Source organism: Hippichthys cyanospilos, chromosome 14, assembly GCF_059441005.1.
Source record: "Hippichthys cyanospilos isolate Australia breed blue-spotted pipefish chromosome 14, RoL_Hcya_1.0, whole genome shotgun sequence".
NCBI lineage: Eukaryota > Metazoa > Chordata > Actinopteri > Syngnathiformes > Syngnathidae > Hippichthys > Hippichthys cyanospilos.
In genome coordinates this window covers 17,916,121-17,938,642 of record NC_142382.1, presented here as the reverse complement: position 1 = coordinate 17,938,642, position 22,522 = coordinate 17,916,121, and the positions used below count along the sequence as shown (strand labels likewise).

The 22,522-nt window shown below is 38.3% G+C and overlaps 2 protein-coding genes across 2 annotated transcripts in view; one reads left to right on the top strand and one right to left on the bottom strand.

The window, feature by feature from the left end:
* Positions 1 to 2,877: 2,877 nt before the first annotated feature.
* eif4eb (eukaryotic translation initiation factor 4eb) lies at positions 2,878 to 10,688 on the bottom strand. The gene is made up of 7 exons (XM_088432891.1): positions 10,602 to 10,688; positions 9,397 to 9,509; positions 7,103 to 7,198; positions 6,934 to 6,997; positions 6,565 to 6,678; positions 4,871 to 5,010; positions 2,878 to 4,762 (listed from the first exon to the last, which is right to left on the bottom strand). Exons 1-7 carry the CDS (start codon positions 10,617 to 10,619, stop codon positions 4,648 to 4,650), a joined length of 660 nt encoding a protein of 219 aa, XP_088289017.1. The 5' UTR covers positions 10,620 to 10,688; the 3' UTR covers positions 2,878 to 4,647.
* The window catches only part of metap1 (methionyl aminopeptidase 1), a 30,161-nt gene continuing 18,322 nt past the window's right edge, over positions 10,684 to 22,522 (top strand). Inside the window, exons 1-4 of the mRNA XM_088432888.1 lie at positions 10,684 to 10,893; positions 13,569 to 13,620; positions 13,869 to 13,978; positions 19,993 to 20,053. Coding sequence (XP_088289014.1) covers positions 10,696 to 10,893; positions 13,569 to 13,620; positions 13,869 to 13,978; positions 19,993 to 20,053 — 421 coding nt within the window. The 5' untranslated portion in view covers positions 10,684 to 10,695. The remainder of the gene's footprint in view (positions 10,894 to 13,568; positions 13,621 to 13,868; positions 13,979 to 19,992; positions 20,054 to 22,522) is intronic.

Sequence of the window (22,522 nt, the reverse complement as noted above, 5' to 3'; positions counted from 1 at the left end):
TTGAGACCTATGGACTAAAGCCAACCTTCCACTGGATGTGTAAAGAGTGTAATGAGTAATGAGAATGGCAAATCCATATTTCCAGTTATGTTGGTGAGAGTAATATTAAAGTAATGCAATAGTAGTATAATGCCTTACATTTAAAGTACAGTAATATTGTGACTAATTACTTTGAAGTGACAGTAATAAATAAAAAAAATACATTACGGTTTTGAAGTAACTTGCCCAATACTGCTTATAACTACGGTGGCCCTGAAGTGCAAATCACACCAACAAAAAAATCAAAGCAAAAAGAAAAAAGGTAATCGCTGACAAAAAAAACACCTTACAAGAGAGCACACACAAAAAAAGTGAGCACAAGAGAAGGCGAGCACTCAAGAGAAAGAGAACACAGAAGAAAAACCAAGCAAGCAAGAATAAACGCCCTCTGCTGTTAGTACAGGGAGTTTTGATCAACAGAAAGCGCAGAGCTTCTGGTAGGTGTTTTTGTTTTTCGCTGCACTATTGTGTTATGCTACGGCACTGTGTCGGGTTTCTTTATACATGCAAACTTAGGTGCCTAGACTCGCTACTCCAAGATTCTTGATTAAGACCACAGGGTTGGATAACAGTCTGTGACTATCGCCTCCTTTCCTGTAATCTGGGCTAACAAATCCTGCCATTGATCTTTACACTGCTGCAAGCAGAAAAAGCATGGAGTAGACCTTGGGGAAATTTATCAGTTGACTAGAGAACAGTTAACTCATAAAGAAGCAAGCGCCTCCAGTGGCAGTGGCTCAGATCATGTACTCACAAGGGTATAATGTTGCATCCTTGGCACTCATCATGGTTGTCACAGTACATTCGCTGTAGTTCCCTTAATATAGCTTTTCTTTTTATTGATTGACTAAAATTCCCCAAGATAATCGCATACTGTGTCGCTGTCTCGAAGGTTTTCCTTGGAAAAAGGATCTGACTCGATTAAAATAAGAGTACTTTACAAAATTAAGTTCAATTAACTTGGTCAATTAACAATAATTGTGTTATTACTAGGAAAAAGACACAATGGGACTACAAAACAACTGCAAGTAACGGATGCCACCGCTATGACAAAAAAAAGTGAAAGCTTGGGGATGCCATTCTTTTAAAGATTCTTAATTTTGAGACAGTTTTCAGGTACCCCTGAAAAACTGCATGTACAGTACTTACAACATAGATAGCTTTACTTAACTTGATGAAATGGAAATATGGTCTGAAACCGGGTATGGTGTGCTATTAGTAATTGGTCGCCATGGGAAAAATAAATAATAAATGACGTTATACATGGGTGTATACACTGATTCATCCTTGTGATGCTGTGAAGCTATCAGCAGACGATGGCTCATGCTGTAAAATGGGACAAGAAGCCTAGTAGAACAGATGAGCAGAGGTGGGGAACTTTCTTTTTTTTTTTTTTTTTTTGCTGGTCCGACATTTGTCATTCATCAGAGGCCGCCCCTTTCTGTCATTGTTGGTCCGTCATTTTTTCAAGCCAGATGAAATTTTAATCGCCTGTCCTTCCGTTTGTTGGTGTATTTTTGCCCAATATTTGCCACCAATAGAGCGCGACATTTGACAATATTTTTTCTGGTTCATCATTCGTCGGGCGCTGGTCAACTTCTGTCTGGACTCATGACACACTGCATTGATATTAATTTTTTTTTCAGTTTTTGTGCTTGCACTTATTTAACACCATGTCTATAGTTGTACAGTTACACCGTAATTGAAATACAACACAGTAATGCAAGTGTAACACGAAAACAAAGCCTACTAATGGGTTTAACCCCAGGCTGTAACACACCATCATCTTTATTAACCTACATCTGAGGGAATGCAGGCGTGTCAGCAGTGCACTTGGCAATCATGTCCACTAGAAGGCATTACTATGCTTTACATGATACTCGAATGGTGGATGTCGGTTCTCATTTATAACTGCTTGCCCTACAACTATAGACGTCGCCATTTTTTTTAGCATTCCTGTGATTCGTCAGTTAATCAGTGACAGACTGGCGGACAGTCGGTCAGTGCTGATGAAGTGGTCACCTCTGCAGATAAAAATGGTTTGGCGCTAACCAGGGAACTAATCATGGTGACAGATGTATGCTGACTACCAGCGATTGACTGACTACAGGTTTGAAGACACCGATGATGATGCTCATTAGAACATGTACATTGGTTGAAAATGTCTTTGGTCAAATTATATTTAAACTTTTGTAGCGGATCCATATTTTTTGTGAAGTAAACAATGAATTCATTTGTAAAATAGGCCATATGAAAAATCTGGTTATTTGCACTTTGTTTCATAATTCATCCCAGTGTTTACTCGTTTGCTGTCCATATCGCGAGGATTTGCTTAAAGGAAATCCTATACGGAGATCAAGTGACCTTTAAAGGTTGCCACCACAATCACGCCACTTAAACAAAGACCTCATCAGACTCCCGACAGCCATTCCGCGCTTCAACATATCAAGGAAGTTCTTGCAGTATTTAGCGTGCCTGCTGGCTTGAATGGTACCGTATTCTTTGATGACATTTGTCTTATTCAAATGACATTTTTAAAGCAGCTGACAAAGAAATGAACTAAAATGTGAAGCCATGTTCTCAAAAGTAACCTTTTCTTTCCAAGTTGTATTTGCAGTGACATTTTAAAGGATTGTGGAATTACGGTCGGGGGGGGGGGGGGGGGGGGGGGGGGGGTAAAGCTCCAGCTAATTGGTACTGTTAATCTGATTGGAGACTTTTATGACAATTTTAGCTGTCAGACAAACAATCACGAACTCTTTGTTTAAAAAAAAAAAAAAAATCCTGGGTATAAGAATTTCAAGTTCAAAGAATGTGTGCATCTAAAAAAACACACAATTGAATTGCAAACAATTGCAAAATTCCTATTTTACTTATATTAACACTCAAAAGAATATCAGTCATAAAATAGATAGACTAAAATGATTGATTACATGCAAGACAGGGCAAAAAAGAAGAAGCTTAAAACTGTCTTACTAATTGATCAATATGCAGACTAGAATAAATTAAATGGTTTAATTTCTTACACAATTACAGCAAACACCCATGCTGTAGAAAATGGCAGAAAAATATACATTGTTGCATTTCTGGATTGACTGCAATTAAAAAAAATAGTAAAAGAAATTGATATACTTGCTACTTAGAGAAATCAAAAAGCACTCTAAATGGCAACCTCGAGTAATATCATTATTTGGACACGTTTACATGGCCAGCAATAACACGACATGGAGAGGAACTTGTATCTAATTTAGTGTTCATAATAGTAGCTATTTTTGCTTAATTATTTCATCTGGATTTTTGTTTCATAAAGCCCAAATGTCAAGTTCCTTTCAAATTACAACCTAATGTCGCCATTAAACTCCCATGTCAATATTTTTCAGATAAGTGTGATAATGTGGTTACTTTTAGGATATTGACATTCATGTGAGCAAACTGTTAGTGTTACGGAAGACACAAACCAAATATACTAGTCCTCAAAAAATGTTGCATATTGTGATAGTTTATTATTTTCTGTAAAGTACTGATCAACATTCAACTTTTATAAATTTTAAGCTCATTACACACAACTGAAGTAGTTTAAACCTTTTATTGTTTTGATATTCATGATTTTGGAAAAAAGTCAAGAAAAAACAAAAATCTAAAAAAAAAATTTGCATATTTAATCTGACTAATAAAAAAATGTGTTTTTAAAACAACAAAAAAGTCAACCTTCAAATAATTATGTTCAGCTATGTTACAATACTTTGTCGGGAATACTTTTGCAGAATTTGCCACTGGTTCTGGTTCAAAAGTGGCTTGACTTGGGGAATGTGGCATCTGTGGCCCATTCCCCGCACACGCCTGTGCACAGTGACTTTGGATGTTTCTACTCCAGACTCAGTCTACTGGTTACGCAGAACCCTCAAGGTCTAGAATCGACCCTTCTCCACAATCTTCCTAAGGGTCCGGTCACCTCTTCTGGTGGTGGAGCATTTACTGCCAATTTTTTTCCTTCCCACAGACGTCCCACTGAGGGAATATCTTAAGCGCTCAGAGATTTCTTTCTGTGTCTTAACCACTTATTTGAGGGTGTCTATGATGGCCACTGGACATCAACCAGGTCAGTAGTCTTACCCATGATTGCGGTTTTGAGTAATGAACCAGGCTGTGAGTTTTTAAAAACCTTCGGAACAATTTGCGGGTGTTTAGAGTTCATTTGTCAAATCAAATGATTAGCTTAATAGCTTGTTTAGAGTAGATGTCAAGAGTTTTCATGATATGCAAATTTTTGGAGATGGGAATTTGGGGTTTTCATGAGCTGTATGCTAACATCATCGGTATTAAAACAATAACTGACCTAAAATATTTCAGTTGGTGTGCAATGAATCTAAGATATGAAAGTTGAATATTTATTGTCACATTAAGGAAAATAATGAAATTAATCACAATATGTTTGGGGTTTTTTTTTTTTAAAAAGGACCATTATATGTGGTTTTAAGTCTTGGGCGGGCTTCGGAAACTTTTGGCATGTAGTCTGGGATTGCATTCCGCAGTCGTTGCAGCAAAGTAAACATATGCACCAACAAGAAATATGACAAGAAGTTGAAAAAGGATCACAATAGGTGCTTCTCAAACAACAAATTTGTTCTTGGTGGTGGAGCCACTTTTGGTTGCTGTGTCAAAGTGACATTGGTAGCCAATAGTCATCTTCAAGGGGAGCCCCAAGCGCTCCTTGTAAACTCTCCTGTTGGGGGAAGGGGGGGGGGGGGGTGAAGAGGATGGGAGGTGGTATTATTACTAATGTATAGAAACAAATACATGCATTTAAGATGACTCATAGGAAATGTCTCACCCTATGTGTGTTACAGCATCACGGTTTTCATAGTCTGATGTCCAGATAGCAATTTTATCTCCTTTTGTGCGAATGTTGACTACAGCTCCACAAACTTCATCGCTGTAGTCATCAAAGGCCTCTCCAACTAAGCACAAAAGCTGAAAAAGTGAAGTAGAGGAATAATTAGTGTGTAATGCAATGGTTACATCAGAAAGTGGAACTATTGAGATATTTCTTTTAATGTCAAACCACAAACAAACTTTATGTCTTACAATTCCATTTGAAATGACTGAAAAGATTTGAGTTTGCGAAAGTAAATAAATGAATGCATAAATAAATCTTATTATTAGTATTTCATCACTTTGGTGGAATGAAGGGAGGAGGCGCTATCATCTCTCCCTAAATAAAAATGCATAATGAATGACAATAAATAAACAAATACATCTATCAGCAAATTTGAAATAATCACTGATTTGGTATCTGGAACATTGATGGATTTATCAATTTGAAGGGCCCCTATCATAGAAATTCAACTTTTTGGAGCTTTGAAAAATGTTCATTTCTCACTCTAAACATCCCCAATGTGTTACCCCCTATGCAACCATGCCTATTTCCAGTTTCAGTATTACATCGCAGATGGGGAGAAGAGATTGTAGCACAAAATTGGCCGAGTAAAGAACAACATTTTCATTTAATCTTTTTCATCTTCTACTTTCGGCTTTTTCCCTTCAGGAGTTGCCACAGCAAATCAACTGCCTCAATCGAAGCCTGTCTCCTGCATCTTTTTCTTTCACTTTAATTACTTTCATGTCCTTCTACCTATATATTCACTGTCTCTGGACATGTCCCGAAAATATATGATATTTTAACATTTTAACAACCGCTTACGGGGAGCGCTAAATACTACTCCAGCAGAGAAAATGGAGGAGCGAAAACAGTATCAAGAGGCCACACTTGCTCCTATTAAATCAATCTCTTGAAAAACCTGTATTCATTGCAACAGTTCTACCCGTGGTTGAATATTTATTACCGATGTTGATAGTGCTCCCAAACACATTTTCACCACTTCAGCATTTTCTACAGTAAAACGTTCTCAGAAATTAAACGTTGACTTTGCCAATTTGGAGCAAAATTTCTCCTCATCAACTGGAACCAGAACAAATCTAAAAGACATGGATAAGATCGGCATGTATTTACTCTTGCACGGGTAGTATGGGCACTTTCTATCACCATCATCATCATCGGGCCTCTCACCAGCCATGTTTATCTCCTTGGGTGGAGGCCGCTGCTGAGAGCGCAGAATAAGCGGGAAATGCTTAAAAATGCATCAATGAAATAGGATTAACACATTGGCGGTGTTTAGGGGAGAGCAATCAATATTGTTACAAAATTTCCAAAAAGTTAAACTTCCGTGATATTAACAGCTTGTTGAAGAGAGGTGACTGAACCACCCTTCAGTCGTAAAGTAAGACATCGCATAATAAATCATGTTAGACTGAACAGAATATCACTATGTAAAAGGAAAAATAAAAATTACTCAAAAAATTTTCTCAAACACTTTTATGACAGGGACCCCTTTGGCTCACTCAGAGCTTAAACTGTCGCCAAACATTAAGGTGCATTAAAAGTTAAAAAAAAAAAAAAAAAAAATCAATGCCAGTAGTGGTACAGATCAATGTAAACCAACAAATCAGTCAATACTGCAAACTCACAGTTTCTAACCAGAAGCGATCCAGGTCTAATCTTCTCTGCTGCTTGTTAAGTGTGATCAACCAGCGTCCTCCACGCTTATTCCTTTCATCCTCCCACATAGGTTCAATGCCATCCTGTAGCAAATTCACATTGTTTATGCTTACAATCAAAAAGAGGGTATTAATTACTAGTTTTGCAAAACCCTGAAAATCTTTAAAATAATCTAACTGCTCAACAGACTTGGCTTGGAGAGATGATCAAAATAACGATCCACATTTGATCATTACATTTTTATGGTTCAACTATTCTGTGATGTATATTAAAAGTAACAGCCATATACATATGACATCATTCAAGGCATGTACAGTAAATGAATGAATTAAACAAACCTTAAAAAGGGAGTAATCACAGCCTGACATGAGATTGCTTGACAACTGGATATGGTTGTATAGACTGGGAAGACATGACAGTCATATTAAAAAAAAGCTGATTGAATTTGAATTGGCATTTTAGTAGATTTAATTTCCTCTCTTTTACAGAAAAGTAATTGCAACTCACGCCCAAAAATCTTCAACTGTGTCAAATTTTGAAATGAGTCGAAGGTTGGCCTGCCATGTTTTACTTTTGTCAATCTTGAAGAACCATAGAGACCATCTGTCGGGGTGAGAATAGCAAAATACATTTGCATGAGTGTAAGAAGATGCTAATTCAAACGAGATGTGCCAAAGTCAAAGAAAGGTATTGAACTTCATAGCAAATGAGTGAGAGTCAGAATTAGTGCTGGTTATTGTGTCTTAAAAGTGTATTGCAAAATATTGCAATACATCAAAGGAGTATTGCGTTATATTGGACAATGTTTGTAAAAATAAATAAATAAATCCATTGCATATTTATTAAAAAGCCACACAAAATTGACATCTATGTGCACACATTAAACATTCTGTTTCAAAAGAGCAGTACAGTGATCCCTCCTACTTCGCGGTCTCAGATATCGTGGTCTCAGTACTTCGCGGGTTTTTCCAGGAAAAATTAAAAATATTTCAAACTAAAAAATAATTTTAAAAAATGTGCAAAAATTGGAAAAAATTGAAAAAAGCAAAAAAGTACATTATACAGTACTGTATTTATCAAATAACGAAGTAAGATTAGTTAATAACAATGTTAAGAATTCTTCAAGCGTTAAGAGTTCATGACGTTTGTTATCTTATTTTGAAATGCATGATTTTAATTAGTCGGGTCGCCTTGCATTTCCGTTCCGTTTTACGTTCTCTGTGCGTCATTCGGCTCGTTACGGTGACGTAGTGAATGACAACGTAAGCACATATTTATAGTTTATTGTCATTTATGTTGATAACGCACGCATTCTGTTTATGTGTTCGTTTGTGTAGAGGTTGCACTTTATAGTTAGTAGTTGTTGTTAGTTGTTGCTAACCTGCTAATGTCGGCTAAAAATACAGTAAATTCATAGATTAAAGTTCGGCAAGTGTTTATATGTTAGTTTACTGACTTTAAGATTGTTGATTTAATATTCAATGGATACTACATGATCCACCATACATGAGCCAAAATAAATGTGAAGTTCAACGTGATGACTTGCGTACTCTCTCACCGGAGTCTTGATGCAGAAACCAGTCCTGAGAACAAATTCTCAACAAACTAAGTAATATTAGTTATTTAGTGAATATACAATAATGTTGATAATGTTAATAAGACTAATGTAATGTTAAATAATATGAGAAAGGAAATAAAATACGCAAAAAATACAAAAAAAAGGATTGTTTTTAGTTACTGCGGCTATATTGGGGCGTAAATAGAAATCTAGGAACTGATACCCTACTTCGCGGGTTTCAGACTTCGCAGGGGGGTTGACACCCTCCATTAACAGCAAAGTAGGGGGGATCACTGTATGTCCACAGTTTTGATTTCAAGCATGCCCTTGACTGTGGTAATATGTCCCCACTTGGCACTGATGGGGCAGGAATACAGAGGTAGCACTTTGCCACACGTGCCGCTTACTGCGCATCACTTCGTACTCTTCTTTTTCTGCCATTTTTGCCCTTCAACACATACAGGAGCTGACTACGGATGACTTGAACACTGTGTGGAAGCACGAGATATGACTAGAATTGCAGAAACGAAGGAAATGCTATGTTCGTATCATAAAGCTTATTCTGCTGCCCCCCCTCATCTGCTGCCGCTTTTGCTTTGGAATGTTGCCTCACACAAATGACAATACAATATAGTATAACATTTAATGTGGTGTTTTTGAAGCGCTTATAAGGATATACATGTAAAATACGATTTATAATGACAAAAATCATGAAACGAAAGCTACTCCAGAGCAGATTGATTTAAAAAAATGAAATATGAAAATAGGGCCTTTCAAAACTGATATGCAATATATTAAACTGAATGTTGTTTTGCAATATGCGTACTGCGTCACTTTGTATCACAACATATCGGTGTATATATATATATATATATATATATATATATATATATATATATATATATATATATATATATATCTGCCAGCTTGATATTTTATTATTTAAAATATATTACAGGTGCAAAAAAAAAAAAAAATCACAATTTTTATTTAACATGTTGCATTTTATTAATGAATTAGTGTGATAAATGATATGGCGATAACATACGACATTTACAAATATTTAAACATAATTTCCACCTGATAGCAATGATACGTAAAATGGGTGACTTGATTGAATAAAGGTGACCCAGACATGGCGAAAACTGTAAATGTCAGTGTTAATGTGTGTTTTCATCAATTTGCCTTTATTGAAAACATGGTGATTGTCAGTCAAATTTTCAAATGAGCAATAGGGCCTTGCCTGTTTTGTAGCGGGTGTTTGATGTAGGCTTCTGGGCTCACTATTTCCTGACCAGTCTCTTTTGCCTCTTCAGCACCATCCTCTTCTGGCAGGGATGGACTTGGATTGGTTTTCTAAAAATAAACAAATAAAGAAATTTACATGGCAGTTGGTCAGGTATATGAGTATAACTTTGCACTTCACAATTGTAGTTGTAATCGTATTGTGTGATGAGGCAGGAGCATACTTTTATAACACATGGGAGTTTTGATATGACTAATTCATATTAATGGGGAAAAAATGAAGGGCTGACAGAAAGCTATTTTATAAGTGTGACATTTTCAATGTAAATTGTGTTTTTGCTTTGAATTACAGTATTAAAACCATGCGATCAGAGCGTGCTCTATATGTAAATTCACCTGATAAGGATGAATGAAGATAAATATATTCGAATTAATACATTTAGTGCTTACATTAGTTTGGTATCAAAAGTTGGGTTATTAGAAAATGACACTGTGTTGCCTGACTTAACATAAGCAATTCAAGTCTGTTTGTTTTTTACCATTATTAGGTCATTTTCTTCCACATCACTCTCAGTATTTTAGCCAAAGGATGGCACACTCCTACTACTGACAACCAAGTGGTCGTGACAAGTTGAACGTTGACATGTTGTCACTGGGTAAGATTTCAGCTCAGTAGTGTCTTCTGTCAGCGCTTTCCATTTGATGTGAAATGCTTTTGATGTAGCGAGCAAAAGATTGGACAAAATACGGCACAAGTGTTAAACGCGTTAAGACAACGTGAGTTACTGAAATAGAAATCGTCGAAGAGGTCGTTGAAGTGAATCGCTTACTAATGAGCAACAATTGCGTTCAATGTAAAGTATTCGACACGCCGTATTCAAGAGTGTGTTGAAGTTTAGAATAAGCGTTTGTCATTTGTTTGCTTTCTGACATAAATAGCAAAGTGAGGACATGCTAGTCTGACAGGTTTTAGGCTAAGTGGACAGCGAGTCCTCGACGTCAGCTTAAAAGTTGCGAAGTCTCCATACTGCTTTTGACGTTAAGCATAGGTCGCAGTAAAGGCCGCTAACTTGAAGCAAAGCCGAAATAGCAATGCGTCTACATTTCACGACAACTGCTTAGACGTACAAATGGGACGGTTTACGTTTAAACTGTACCACTAGAAGTGTTTTGAAGTTGTTGTTTTTTTTAAAAAGTGCTCACCGGCTCGGCAGTCGCCATCTTAAATCTGTGTAAGGAAAGTTTCACCTGATTGGAGCAAACCGAGCAGCGTGACCAAGCGCTCCGCACATGCGCAATGGGACAATTCTGGCTGGCTGTTTCATTTCTCCGGTGCCTGACTCCACCCCTCCGGGCCGGCAGTAGTGCAAACCAAGGCATGGCGAACACGGAGGAGAGAAGGGAGTGCGAGACGGAAAGCTGCAGCAAAGACGCTAAACTTCAGTGCCCCACGTGTATCAAGCTCGGCATTCAAGGCTCGTATTTCTGTTCCCAGGTAAAGCTTCGCTCTGCTCTCGCCAAGTTAAAAAAGGCCGCCGTCTTAGCTCAGTTAACGGGCCCTGTATTATCACGAGGCTGCTACATAGCTATCATGCTAAATAGAAAGCTGTAGTATGTTTTTGCTGCGAACCAACATTTTTGTTATTGTTATTAGATGTTATAGAATCATCTATTTTGTAAATATAGTCTACAATGAATACAACTACACCGAATACTACTGTCCAATCCGAGACCGGCTAATTATGTAGCATTTAATAGAGGACTGCCAAACTATTCAGCTAACTCTTGAGCGGTGAAGTGGGTGTTTTTTCATGATCGTGATTGGCTTTGGGAAATTTACTATTATGTACTTCCAAATATGTGTGAGGAGCCTCCGAAAAAAAAAAAAATAATAATAATAATCTGCATTTTTCGAAATATAATAATAATATATATATATATATATATATATATATATATATATATATATATATATATATTAGAGGCGCTTACTCTTTACCGCGATGTTCACACTCAACCTGCATTTAGTATTATCGTGGGCAAAACTTGCACGTTTTAGGTAATACAGTACATTGTTATTGTCAGAGTATGATATCCGAATCCACTCGTCACAGTTAAATGCATGTAGAATACTATACTCTATGCATTTTTGATGTCTGCCACAATGGTGACTATATACAATATATTAGTAGTGATGTGACGAGACGCATACCACAAGTTTTTTTTTTTCGTAGATTTTACAAAGTGCCTTTGACTTATCCTTCATTATTTTTTCATAATTTTCTTAAACTGGAAAAACACAATAACGCCACTGGTGATTTAAAAGTTCTTTAGAATCACAGGATGTCCCCGTATTTCTCCTGTGGGGCTGCAGATACTGAGCTGCAGGTTAATTAGTTTTTTTTGTTTGTTTTGTTTTTTGGTGAAAACTTTTATAAACACGGAAGATCAAATAACACATTTCCACGTAATTATGAATGACTGAGTTTTATATAATTAAATACCATATTAAGGGCAGATGGTGGAAGAGTGGTTAGCATGTCCGACTCACAGTTCACAGAGTCCCAAGTTCAATTCCAGCTTGCCCGTGTGGAGTTTGCATGTTCTCTTTGAGTACGTCTTGGTTCTCTCGTGTCACTCCGGCTTCCTCCCACTTTCCAAAAACATGCATGCATGAATGGTTGTTCGTCCTTGTGTGCCCTGCAATTGGGTGGTAACTAATTCGGATTGTCCCCTGCCTACTGTCCGTAAACAGCTGGAATAGGCACCAGCAAGCCAGTAACCATAGTGTGGATAAGAGGCTATAGGAAATGGGTGGATGGACTGACATTTATAATTTACTTTGATAAGCTTTTTTTTTATCTCATTGAGAGCTTAGACTCATTCGCCATACATAATTATATATTATAGAGAATTATTGTTACATGTATAGCACAAAACCACACTGAAATTTTTACTCTGTTAACCCCAGTGAACAGAAGACAGCAGCCATGGTGGGTGCCATCATGCTACACATAATGATGTACTGTACAGAAATAACTAATTCACGTCTTCCGCAATGCTTTCCATCAAGGATATAATTGAGCATTGTAGGGCCAGTAATATTTCTATTGAGTTTTCTATTTAGGGTTTCACAATACATCAGTTATGGGTTTCCATTCATCCATCGGCATTGGAAGAAAATGCTAACTCCATACATGCATATCTAGCCCCAAAATAAGCAGGAGTGGGATCTTAGTCTCATTTTGTCATCCCGGCTGCCTGCCCAGCTTGCTTGCGTGCACCCGTGCATGCGGGGCTTGCGATGCTGGCAGGGCCTTCCAAATGAACGGGCAGTTCGGCTCAACATTCAGTGAGCCTCAACATGACCTCGCTCGGTATGCCCCAGCTTGCAGAGGAAAGGGTCGCTCACAGCGCTGCGGGCACCGTTGCAAGACTGCCAGGTGACTGCAGCACATGAACACTGTTGAGCAAGTCCTGCAATTGTCCTATAACCCCGATTATAATATGACATATGTGGCTTGTAGCTGCATATCTTGTGTGTGTGTGTGACTGACAAGCAATGGACATTTTTTACAAATGATCATTTCTTCTTATACCTGCCGCACAGCAACATGACTGACCCGCTCGTCATTCAATTTACAAAACACTTGTGGAGATTTTTTTTGAATGACCTACACAGGTGTCCCCCACCCCACCCTATTTTTTTTTTGAAGAAGAAAATAGGTAAATGTGACACAGAAAATTCGAAACAATTAACATACATAACTCCGTCTTTTAATTAAAGTGCAAAACGTCTGCCTTGAATGAAATACTTCTTCAAACAAATGGGAAATAGTAGAACAATGTTTGTGATTGATAGTGCAAACTTTTTTTTCTTTCAATTTTCTTAAACATAAACATTGCAACTTGTCTTACTTCTGATACAAAAAAAACAAAGTATTTGAACAAGCTGCTTCAAAATTAGTTGTATACCAGTTGTACAATGACAATGAATGCATTCCATTCTTGTGTGAGGCTGGGTGTGTAAGCAAAGAGATAAAATGGATGCTTGGGATTGTTGGCATAGAAATATACAGTATAGTAATATATAGTCTTTTTTTGCCAATGTGCCAAAGGAGCTGTGAGGAGATTGTTCTTGGAGTTCTAACTTTCTCTTGTAATTTCTAGGAATGTTTCAAAGGGAGCTGGGCATCTCACAAGTTGCTGCACAAAAAAGCAAGTATGTATCTCTCCCGAGTGCTTTCTTTTACATTCTCGCTCTGTTGACAAATCAGCATATTGCAGCGTGTTTACCATCATCAGACCACAAGGCTCCCCTTAAAGGGATAAAAAAATTGACATTTGACCTGAGCTTGGCTTAATAGTGCATTAGTTTTGGATTTTAGACACATGTTTTACGAAGGTAATGAACAACTCTTAGATGATGCTGCTGCCAGGTCTTTTACAGACCATGTGTTGTTTTGTTAGAGGAGGACAAGAACCAGAATGAATGTAAGAATTGTGTGGAAAAAGACATCAACACAGAACCATGGCCTGGCTACCGCTACACCGGGAAACTTCGCCCTTACTACCCACTGGTGAGTTGTCTCATTAAGGACTTAATTTTTTTTGCTATATGGGGAATGTACGATAGGTAATGTACCTTCATGGAGGTTTGGTTTGACTTGTTGCACATTTCCAAGTTTCTCATCTCCCAGTTAAAATGTTGGTTTGCTCTTTTTTTCCTATGACACAGGCGGGCAAAATTGTAGGACATGGTCATGCCCACAAAATTGTTGGTACACCTCTCTTTAACAAAAGAAAAGTAACAATAATGAAAAAGACGACTTAACAAATAACAGTCATTGCTTTTTAGTTGTGGGTCAACAGAATTATAAAAAAATAAAGTCATGAAACAGACCTGGACAAAATGATGGTACTTTTCAACTTAAGATTTTGTTGCATAACCCTTTGACACAACCACCAATTTTATTGTTGTCTCAGGTTTGAAAAGCACTTGTTCGAGACAATTTTTCGAACTAGTTACAAAGATGTTCAATAACATTTAGATTGTTGTTTATAGACGTTAGAACGTTCCTTTGTTTTTGTTTCTTGCATTTCAAGTGTGTTGACCTTGAGTCATTCTCTTTTTGCAATACCCCATCACCTGCGACTGAGACGAAGCTTCTGACGCTGTCCAGCACATTTATCTATTGAATACGTTGATAGACTTCAGATTTTATGGTTCTATTTGTCAATTGATTATGCCCTTTGCCAAAAAGTGGCCACCGAACATAACCACAGCTCCTCCTCCTTTCACATTTGGGACACTGTTCTCTTTTTGCTCTTTTTGCTATGCTTTATTTATTGTGTCTGTGAAAATAGAGCTCCCCATGGACTACCCAGGACATGCTGGAGAGATTATGTCTCTCGGCTGACCTGGGAACACCTGGGGATCCTCCCAGAGGAGCTGGACAAAGTGGCCAGGGAGAGGGAAGTCTGGGCTTCCTTGCTCAGGCTGCTGCCCCCGTGACCCGGCCCCGAATAAAGCCGTAGCTAATGGATAGATGGAAAATAGAGCTGTTGTGTCTTGCCATAAAGTTTAAACTTTGTCTCCTCTGCCCATACATTCTTCCAGAACGTATGTCTTGTCAACATGTATTTTGGCATAGTTTGTTAGTATAGGTATCATCTGTCTCTTCAATTTGTTATCAATTTTTCTCTAGCTCCCATGTCCAGGGAGGTTGGCTATATTATCATTGAGCCTACATTTCTGAGTACTGTTGTATCTGCTACTGCAGTCACAGAAACATCAAATTGATTGGAGATGGTTTTTTGCCGCCTTTATCTTTAACATGCTATTTTGTGATTCTCTTCTTAATCACCTGAGCTAACTCTTGTCTTTGCCTCACCTGGTCCATTTTTACTGTTTATGCAGGGTGTAGTAACATAATGATGACTCGTCATCGTTTAGAGAGGAAGTTGGCACTAACTGTTTTATTTTACAGTATTATGTTCTATGTGACCACACTAGCCTAAAAACATGACTAATATTGTTTCCGAGGAATAAAGCATCAAAATTCACCCTTTTTCCTCCATCTTCTGAGGTGGCCATTTTGCTACTTTCTGTCCGCTGAAAATGACATCACAGTTGCTCAGGTAATGAGCAATCACATCTCAGCTTTTGAATATCGCATGACTAAACTCAGAAAACACAAGCGCAATATTAGTCAAAATGCTATGCTAGGGCTTGTTTGGGCGCATAGCAAATAATATGGTAAAGAAAACTGTTGGGATACTAAAATGGCTGCCTTGTGAGATATGGGTTGAATTGGGTGGGTTTTCGTTTCTTAATTCATATTCCAAAAATGTAATATTTAGTCATGAGACAAGATATACAACTGCTTTCACGTTATGAGAAAAAATGGAAAATACTGAAATATTCCTATGCAGTGTTCAAGACTGCGACCAGTATTCTCGCGAGTGTGGACAAGGCTGCACGTTTTTGGCAAATTTTGGCCAGATTCTTTCTGCGTAAAACAATTGCATCAAAAGAGCACTGTCTCCTTATCTAAGAATGCGTTCCAGAATATACTTTGTGTACACCTCACAATGACAGCTTGGAAACTCAAGAGTGTTTTTCAAAAGTGCTTTTCTTCAGGGTGTCACCAAAAAGGAAAAAGACGCTTCACAACTGTCAGTACAAATGGAAACATAACCTCAAGAATAATGTGCTGAGATCCAGAGCCCTGCTCTGCTAAGATTATTTTCAGTGTTTTCTCGGGGTACCATCATTTTTCTCCTGGCCTGTTAAGTGATTTTATTTTTCTAAATCCATTGAGCCACAATTTAAATGCAGTGTTTGATTTATAGGGCTGGGGTGAGATCTTGTATGACGAGATCTTGAGTTTTCTCCTCCCTGCACAGTATGAGATGTATTTTTCAATTTTTTTTTTTTTTCTTCCCCTATTTCAAGTGTAATGGAATACACAGTAGAGTGTGCTGCATGTCAGTAAAACATGATGCCAAACTTCAAGATAAACGTAACCATTCCAAATAATGTTTGGACGCAAACTCAATGGAATGCTTCGATTTTGAAGTTCTTCCCAGAAAAGCATGTCTCAACCACAGTGCCTTGACTTTTTACTGCTCAAAACTGTTCCTCCCCGCCGAAATGAGCCTGTGTAGTAACACCATGTAAGCAATACAAAGTTGTTCTGAAATCACTTTCAATTGCCAAATCAGGGCACTAAATTACGCTGACATTTTGTTGGATGGTGATGATCATAAAGCAGCTGCTAGCTAGCAGCGCTCGAGTACATGCAGTCAAAACTGCACAATTTGATGGAGACATTCCGACATGATTTCAGTTGGTACTGATGACTTTTGAACATAGCAGGCTGAGTCAAATGTCTGAGTCAATGTCTTCTATGGGTGTGACTTTTATATATGGACAGAGAGAGAGCTAAAATCTCAGTTTGATTTAAAAAAATGTTAATCAGAAAATGGTCAAATGTGGTCATTTTTAATTAAGTGGTAACGATTTACCGTATTTTCTGCACTATAGGGCACACCTAAAAGCCTTCAATTTTCTGAAAAGAAAGGACAAGGTTTTATTATTGAGGAACAAAAGATAAATTGTCTTCTAAACTTCTCAATATTTACTTCTGTATTTCAGTTATAAATGTATTTTTTGAAATCAAAATTTTATAACAGCCTGTTTGGAAATGTTATATGCTAAATATGCTCTAATTTTTAAAGAATTTATCGGGTGACAAAGCACAAAAATTCTGTGTTTTGTAAAAGAAAGCACAATATTATAAATTAAATCTAGAACCTGTTTTCAAATGAACAAAACAATATATTTTAAGGTTGTTGTTTTCAATTTGATTAATAAATTTAATCGGGGTATTTTTTTTCCCCATTCTTCAGATGGTACTTTCCAAAAAAAATTAAACAGCTGTTTATTCATTTTGGGAGTGAATGGCTTTGTAAGAATGCTGGTATATATTCGATTACTTAAGTTTGATTGACTTATCTGGTTGTTTTGTAGACACTCCCTCTAGTGCAGATTCATCCAGTGGATGCATAGCGCAACCCCAGCCACTACTGTAGCTTCTATTTTATGCGCCTTATGCTGTGATGTGCCCTAAATATGAAAACAGTTTGGAAATAGGCCATTCATTGAAGCTGTGCCTCAGAATGTGTCGTGCAGTATTTGAAATTCTGTTTAAATGTTTTTCACAAAACAAAAAAAGTAGATTTTTTTTTTAAAAATCCAAAATACTCAATAGATGCACCTCCACAAGAGTAAAACAGAATAGTTATTCATTTCTAATCACCTCTTGTGATATTTTTGTTTTCCAGTTGGAGAAACGAATGGTAAAACATTGGCATAATATCCAGTTTGTAAACGAAGCAAAAAAAAAAAAGGCTGCCGTGTTTTCTTGCAGTCTGCTCCAAAAAACAAAAACTGAAACATAAAAAAAAAAAAAGGCCAAAATCTCATCTCTTTCTTGAGGACTTAATCTCGGAAACTCTCGTGGGATTTTTATCATCCCCAATTTTTATATGTTCATTTTCATTACGTTTCATTCATGTTTATGAAAGGAAAGGTATTGCTTTTGTTAGAAGGGGCTAGGTCATATATAATAGAGGGAAACTTGTGAATTACTGTATTTTTACAAGTACAACTGAGTCGGCCCCCCCAAGTTTTAACCCCCATATAAGGGGAAAGACTTAAAATCGCATAACTCAATCGCATCTTGCCCGTTTTATGTTCGGAAACGAGGCAGCTCGGTTCTTTTTTTGGGGTGGGGGGCTGACTTTGACACATTGAAAGTATGAAAAGGGAAAGACACTACAAAATAAATTTAAATTGCCGAGAGCTGCACTATTAAGCGAATTTTAATCACAATCACGATTTTGGCTGCCATGGTTAATACAGATGTGATAGATATTAACATTTAAAAAGCCGGCTACTTATACATGTCAAATCAAGCACTTTATCATCCTACCACCAGGAGGTAAACGCAAGGTTAATGCTACATGCACACCGAACGCGACAAAGCGTGTCATCTATACTCTATGCAAGGCGTTTTGTCGCAGATGGGAACTTTTTGTTGCGCGAGAAGAGCGGAGTGAGCTTTAAATGTTCTGGGATGTAGCAAAGCCAATATTTTCTCCTTTGCGGCAATACTGGTCTGCCAAAAAAAAAAAAAAAGTTTCAACATCGCAATCAAGTGGCCCATACCGTGCTAAATACTGAGCTGTCAATGCTGCACTATCGTTATCTTGTCACAGTAACTACGGTTAAACGGCTGTTAAAAAGGGAAGCTAACACTGCACATACCAGTTGTCCCAAGCTCTCCCTTCCGCCAACCTTCAAGCCAGGCTCCGTTGCTTGCTTGGCTCCGTTTTTGTATTGGAAGCTCAGCTGGCTGTGTTGGATAGCTCCCGGTGACCGCAAACCAGCCGCCATAATTCATCCTGCCCCATGTGAGACTTGAACGTTGCCGAAGTTGATTGACTGTCGCGACTCGACACAACAGAAGTTTAAATTTTTTAACTACACATGACGGGCGAAATTACGCGCCGCTTGGCGTTGCGCGGTGTCTGGCTTCGCTCCATGTGCATCCATCGAGTTGCTCAACGCGCGAACTCCTTTGACTATAATACAAAACTGTCCGGTTTTACGCTTCGTGTTCGGTGTGAACAAAGCATAAGACTTCATCAAGCCTAAGAAATAGCAAGCGAGCAAATCCGGCAGCAGCGGCGAGAAAGGAGGCAGCAAGGGTTGGTTTATGTTTGACGCGCCCCGCGAGACCCGCACAGCTCCACACATCAAATGACGTCATTTTATCAACCGTGCGGCATCCGCACTGACAGATCTTACGCAACTTATACCTTCCAAAATTACTTTATTGCATGGAAAACATGGCGGACGAACTTTTGTTCATGAAAGTTCGACTGTACAAACATCTGATTCAACTGAAAAAGACTACCCTGACCTAAATACCGTAAACAACTCCTGGTGCGCATGCACACTGGGGGGAGATGAAGAGTATGTTAAAAAAAAAAAAAAAACGCTTGGACAACGCTGAAGTTGGCTTCACGACGCCCTCTCGAGATTTCAGCTTTCAATTCCACCTTAAAAAGCCTTTAGATGACAATGTTTCCCACGTTTGAATGACAAAAGCCTCTGCTTTTAAATCACCCTAATCTATTGTTATCATTGTGCGTTGAGTTTCTCACCTGATTCCTAATATTTATAGTACAGTGGTAGCTGTCAATTGAGACCCATTTTGGGTCCGATTGGCAAAATATTGGAATACATTTGGTTTGAAATGACTGACATTTTGACTGCTAATTGATTACAACTTTCTGAAAAGTAAATCATGTGCTTCATTCTTTTTATTGGTTTTATTGGTCAAGTCAGTTCGCTGTGTTGCCCTGTGTGTAAAAAATAGGAGAGCCCAAAGAAATATGACCAACTTCAGTGGGAAAAAGATTGTTCTTTGCTTTGTAGGAGCATAAATATAGAAAACAGAGGATAATTGAAATGAACTTATTTGGCCCAACATGTTTTTTGCCTAATCTATTTTCCCTTCAGACACCTTTGCGGCCTGTACCCTGTGAAATCCAAAGACCTGACTATGCTGACCATCCTAGAGGTAAAAAGCTTCTATTTAGAAAATATTAATATTCAATGTAGAAAACATATTGTATAATGATAAAATAAATACTGTTAGTAATTGTCACTAAACACACTTGTGAATGCAATATAGCCTTCACTTTAAAATGAGGGAATTGTTTCTTCTAAATCCTGCTTTATGGGTTTGACTTCACTGGTTGAATTTAGTATTGGAACCTGATTTAAAATTGTCAAACCTTGATTTATTGGACTCATTTGGGGAACAGTTGTCCATGTTTTCATTGCCTAAAATAACCTAGTATGATTTAATTTTTTTTTACTATTCTGTATCTTAAAAAATGCTGGGTAGAGAACTAACTACTGTGAACAAATATATATATTTTTATGTTAAAACTAGTGGGGTGTGTCTTGTTAAGCCACATTGTTTGCGCTTCCTTTTTTTTTTTTTAACTTCCTTTATGAGTAAATGCCATGCTCTCTCTTACTGAGTGCCTTTATTTTTTGCTCCATCTAACAAAGGGGGTGTTTAAATTGAGCAGAATATGATTGGCTTGTTGGCTGCTTGCAGAGTTGACTCAACAAGCTTTTTGATAATAGTTGGCGATCTTTCTTGGCATGCACAGAAGATACGGAGATATCTTTTTTTCTTAACCCCTACAGACCAAAGCAAGCATGTAGGAGGACATTACACATTTATGTGTATAAACCAATGTCGACCACTCCTGGGAGATGACAGTTAGTGCCCATGTTTGATCAAAAACGCAAGTTTATGCTCAAGGTAGCTGAACAAACTTGCTTTGTGTATAATATTAACAGATACAGATGATAGCATTCAAAGGTATTTTGAAATTATTTCAAATCATGGTGTGCCCCCTCGAACAGTGGTCCCCAAGCTTTTGATCACCACGGACCGGTCAACGTCTTACATTTATAATTTATATTGTGGGGGGGGGGGGGGGGGGGGGGCTACTGGCTGCTCTAAAAGCCACATCATCCTTCTCACTATGTATGCATTGTATGTAATATCAATAGCGGCCAGAGGCGCCGCCAAAAGTTTTCAATGTCGCAATCTCGCAGTGGCCGAGATCGTGCTAAATATTGTGCTAACAATGCTGCGCTATCGTTAGCTTAGCACAGTAACTATGGTTCAACAGCTGTTAAGTGAAGGGAACGCTTCCATTTTTCTACAAGCCAGGTGAGTGCTCTTGCTTGGCTCTGTTTTGTATTGAAAGCTCAGCTGGCCGTGTTGGATTGCTCCCGGTGACCGCAAAGCGGCCGCCATGATTCATTCCTGCCCTCTGCGTGAGCCGTTGAATGTTCCCGAAGTTGATTGGCTGTCAAAACGCAGAAAAAGTAAAAAAAAAAAAAAAAAAAAAAAATCATGCGAAAGGCGAAATTTCGCTTCTCGTGACCGCACGTGGCCATTCGCGTCGCTCCATTCACGTCCATCGCGTCGCACAACGTGCATTCGCGCCCAGTCACGCGAACTCCATTGACTCCAATATAAAACTCTCCGCTTTTTCACCTCGTTTGCGTTCGGTGTGCGCGTACCATTAAATCATCTCCAAAACATTATTTCAGGTGCAGCCCACGCGGCCCGGTGCCAGTTGATCCACGGAACGGCACCGGTCCGCGGACCGGGGGTTGGGGACCACTGTCCTAGAACATTCCTTGAAGCGCAAAAATGTGTTTTGAAAATAGATTGATTACCAGTGATGGGCACTAAGAAAAATTAACAAAGGAAAAAAATGTTAATATATTTATTTGGACTAAACATGGTGCACATTTCTTAAAATACCAAATCTTCAACATTTTGTTTGAAATTTAAATAGATTGTGTTCATCCATCCATCCATCCATTTTCTATAGCCGTTTATGCTCACAAGCTTGCTTGTGCCTACCCCAGCAGGCTTTGGGCAGTAGGCAGGGGACACCCTGAACTGGTTGCCAGTCAATTGCAGGGCACACAGAGTCAAACAACCATTCACACACTCAGTCACACCTCAGGGCAATTTGGAGTGTCAAAGTCTCCTGCCATGCATGTTTTTGGAGTGTGACCAATGTCCGTGGTGTGATACCACTTTGCGGTTTGAAAAATTAACCATGAAAAATTAGGGATTACGGTAGTTCAATAGGAGATGCTACTCTTACACGGTGTGCCTAATTCTGTGCTCTTTTACATTTGAAAAGCTCACTGCCTCTATTGCCCTCCATGTCTGGTCATGCATTGTTTTGTCAACATGGCCACCATTGACACACTCTTTAAATTGCTCAAAGGCACTTTCAGAAATATGACCTGAGAGTGCTTGGCCTCACTCAGATTGTTCATAAATTCGGTGTCCACCAAAAACAGTGTCGGAATGTCCATTTGGCACGGACTGTAGAGATGGTGTGTCAGTGCATCCAGCAATACATCTGCAAACAGTTCAAGCATGGCTACTGATTTGGTTAAGAAAACACAAGCTTTGATAAAATTAACAAGGGAGTCT

What these genes read in the sequence shown, in the direction of transcription:
- eif4eb (XM_088432891.1), bottom strand. An exon ending in ATCGCTTCTGGTTAGAAACT is followed by an intron (nt 5,011 to 6,564) that starts GTGAGTTTGCAG and finishes TCACTTTTTCAG; the next exon opens with CTTTTGTGCTTAGTTGGAGA. An exon ending in GATGCTGTAACACACATAGG is followed by an intron (nt 4,763 to 4,870) that starts GTGAGACATTTC and finishes TTCCCCCAACAG; the next exon opens with GAGAGTTTACAAGGAGCGCT.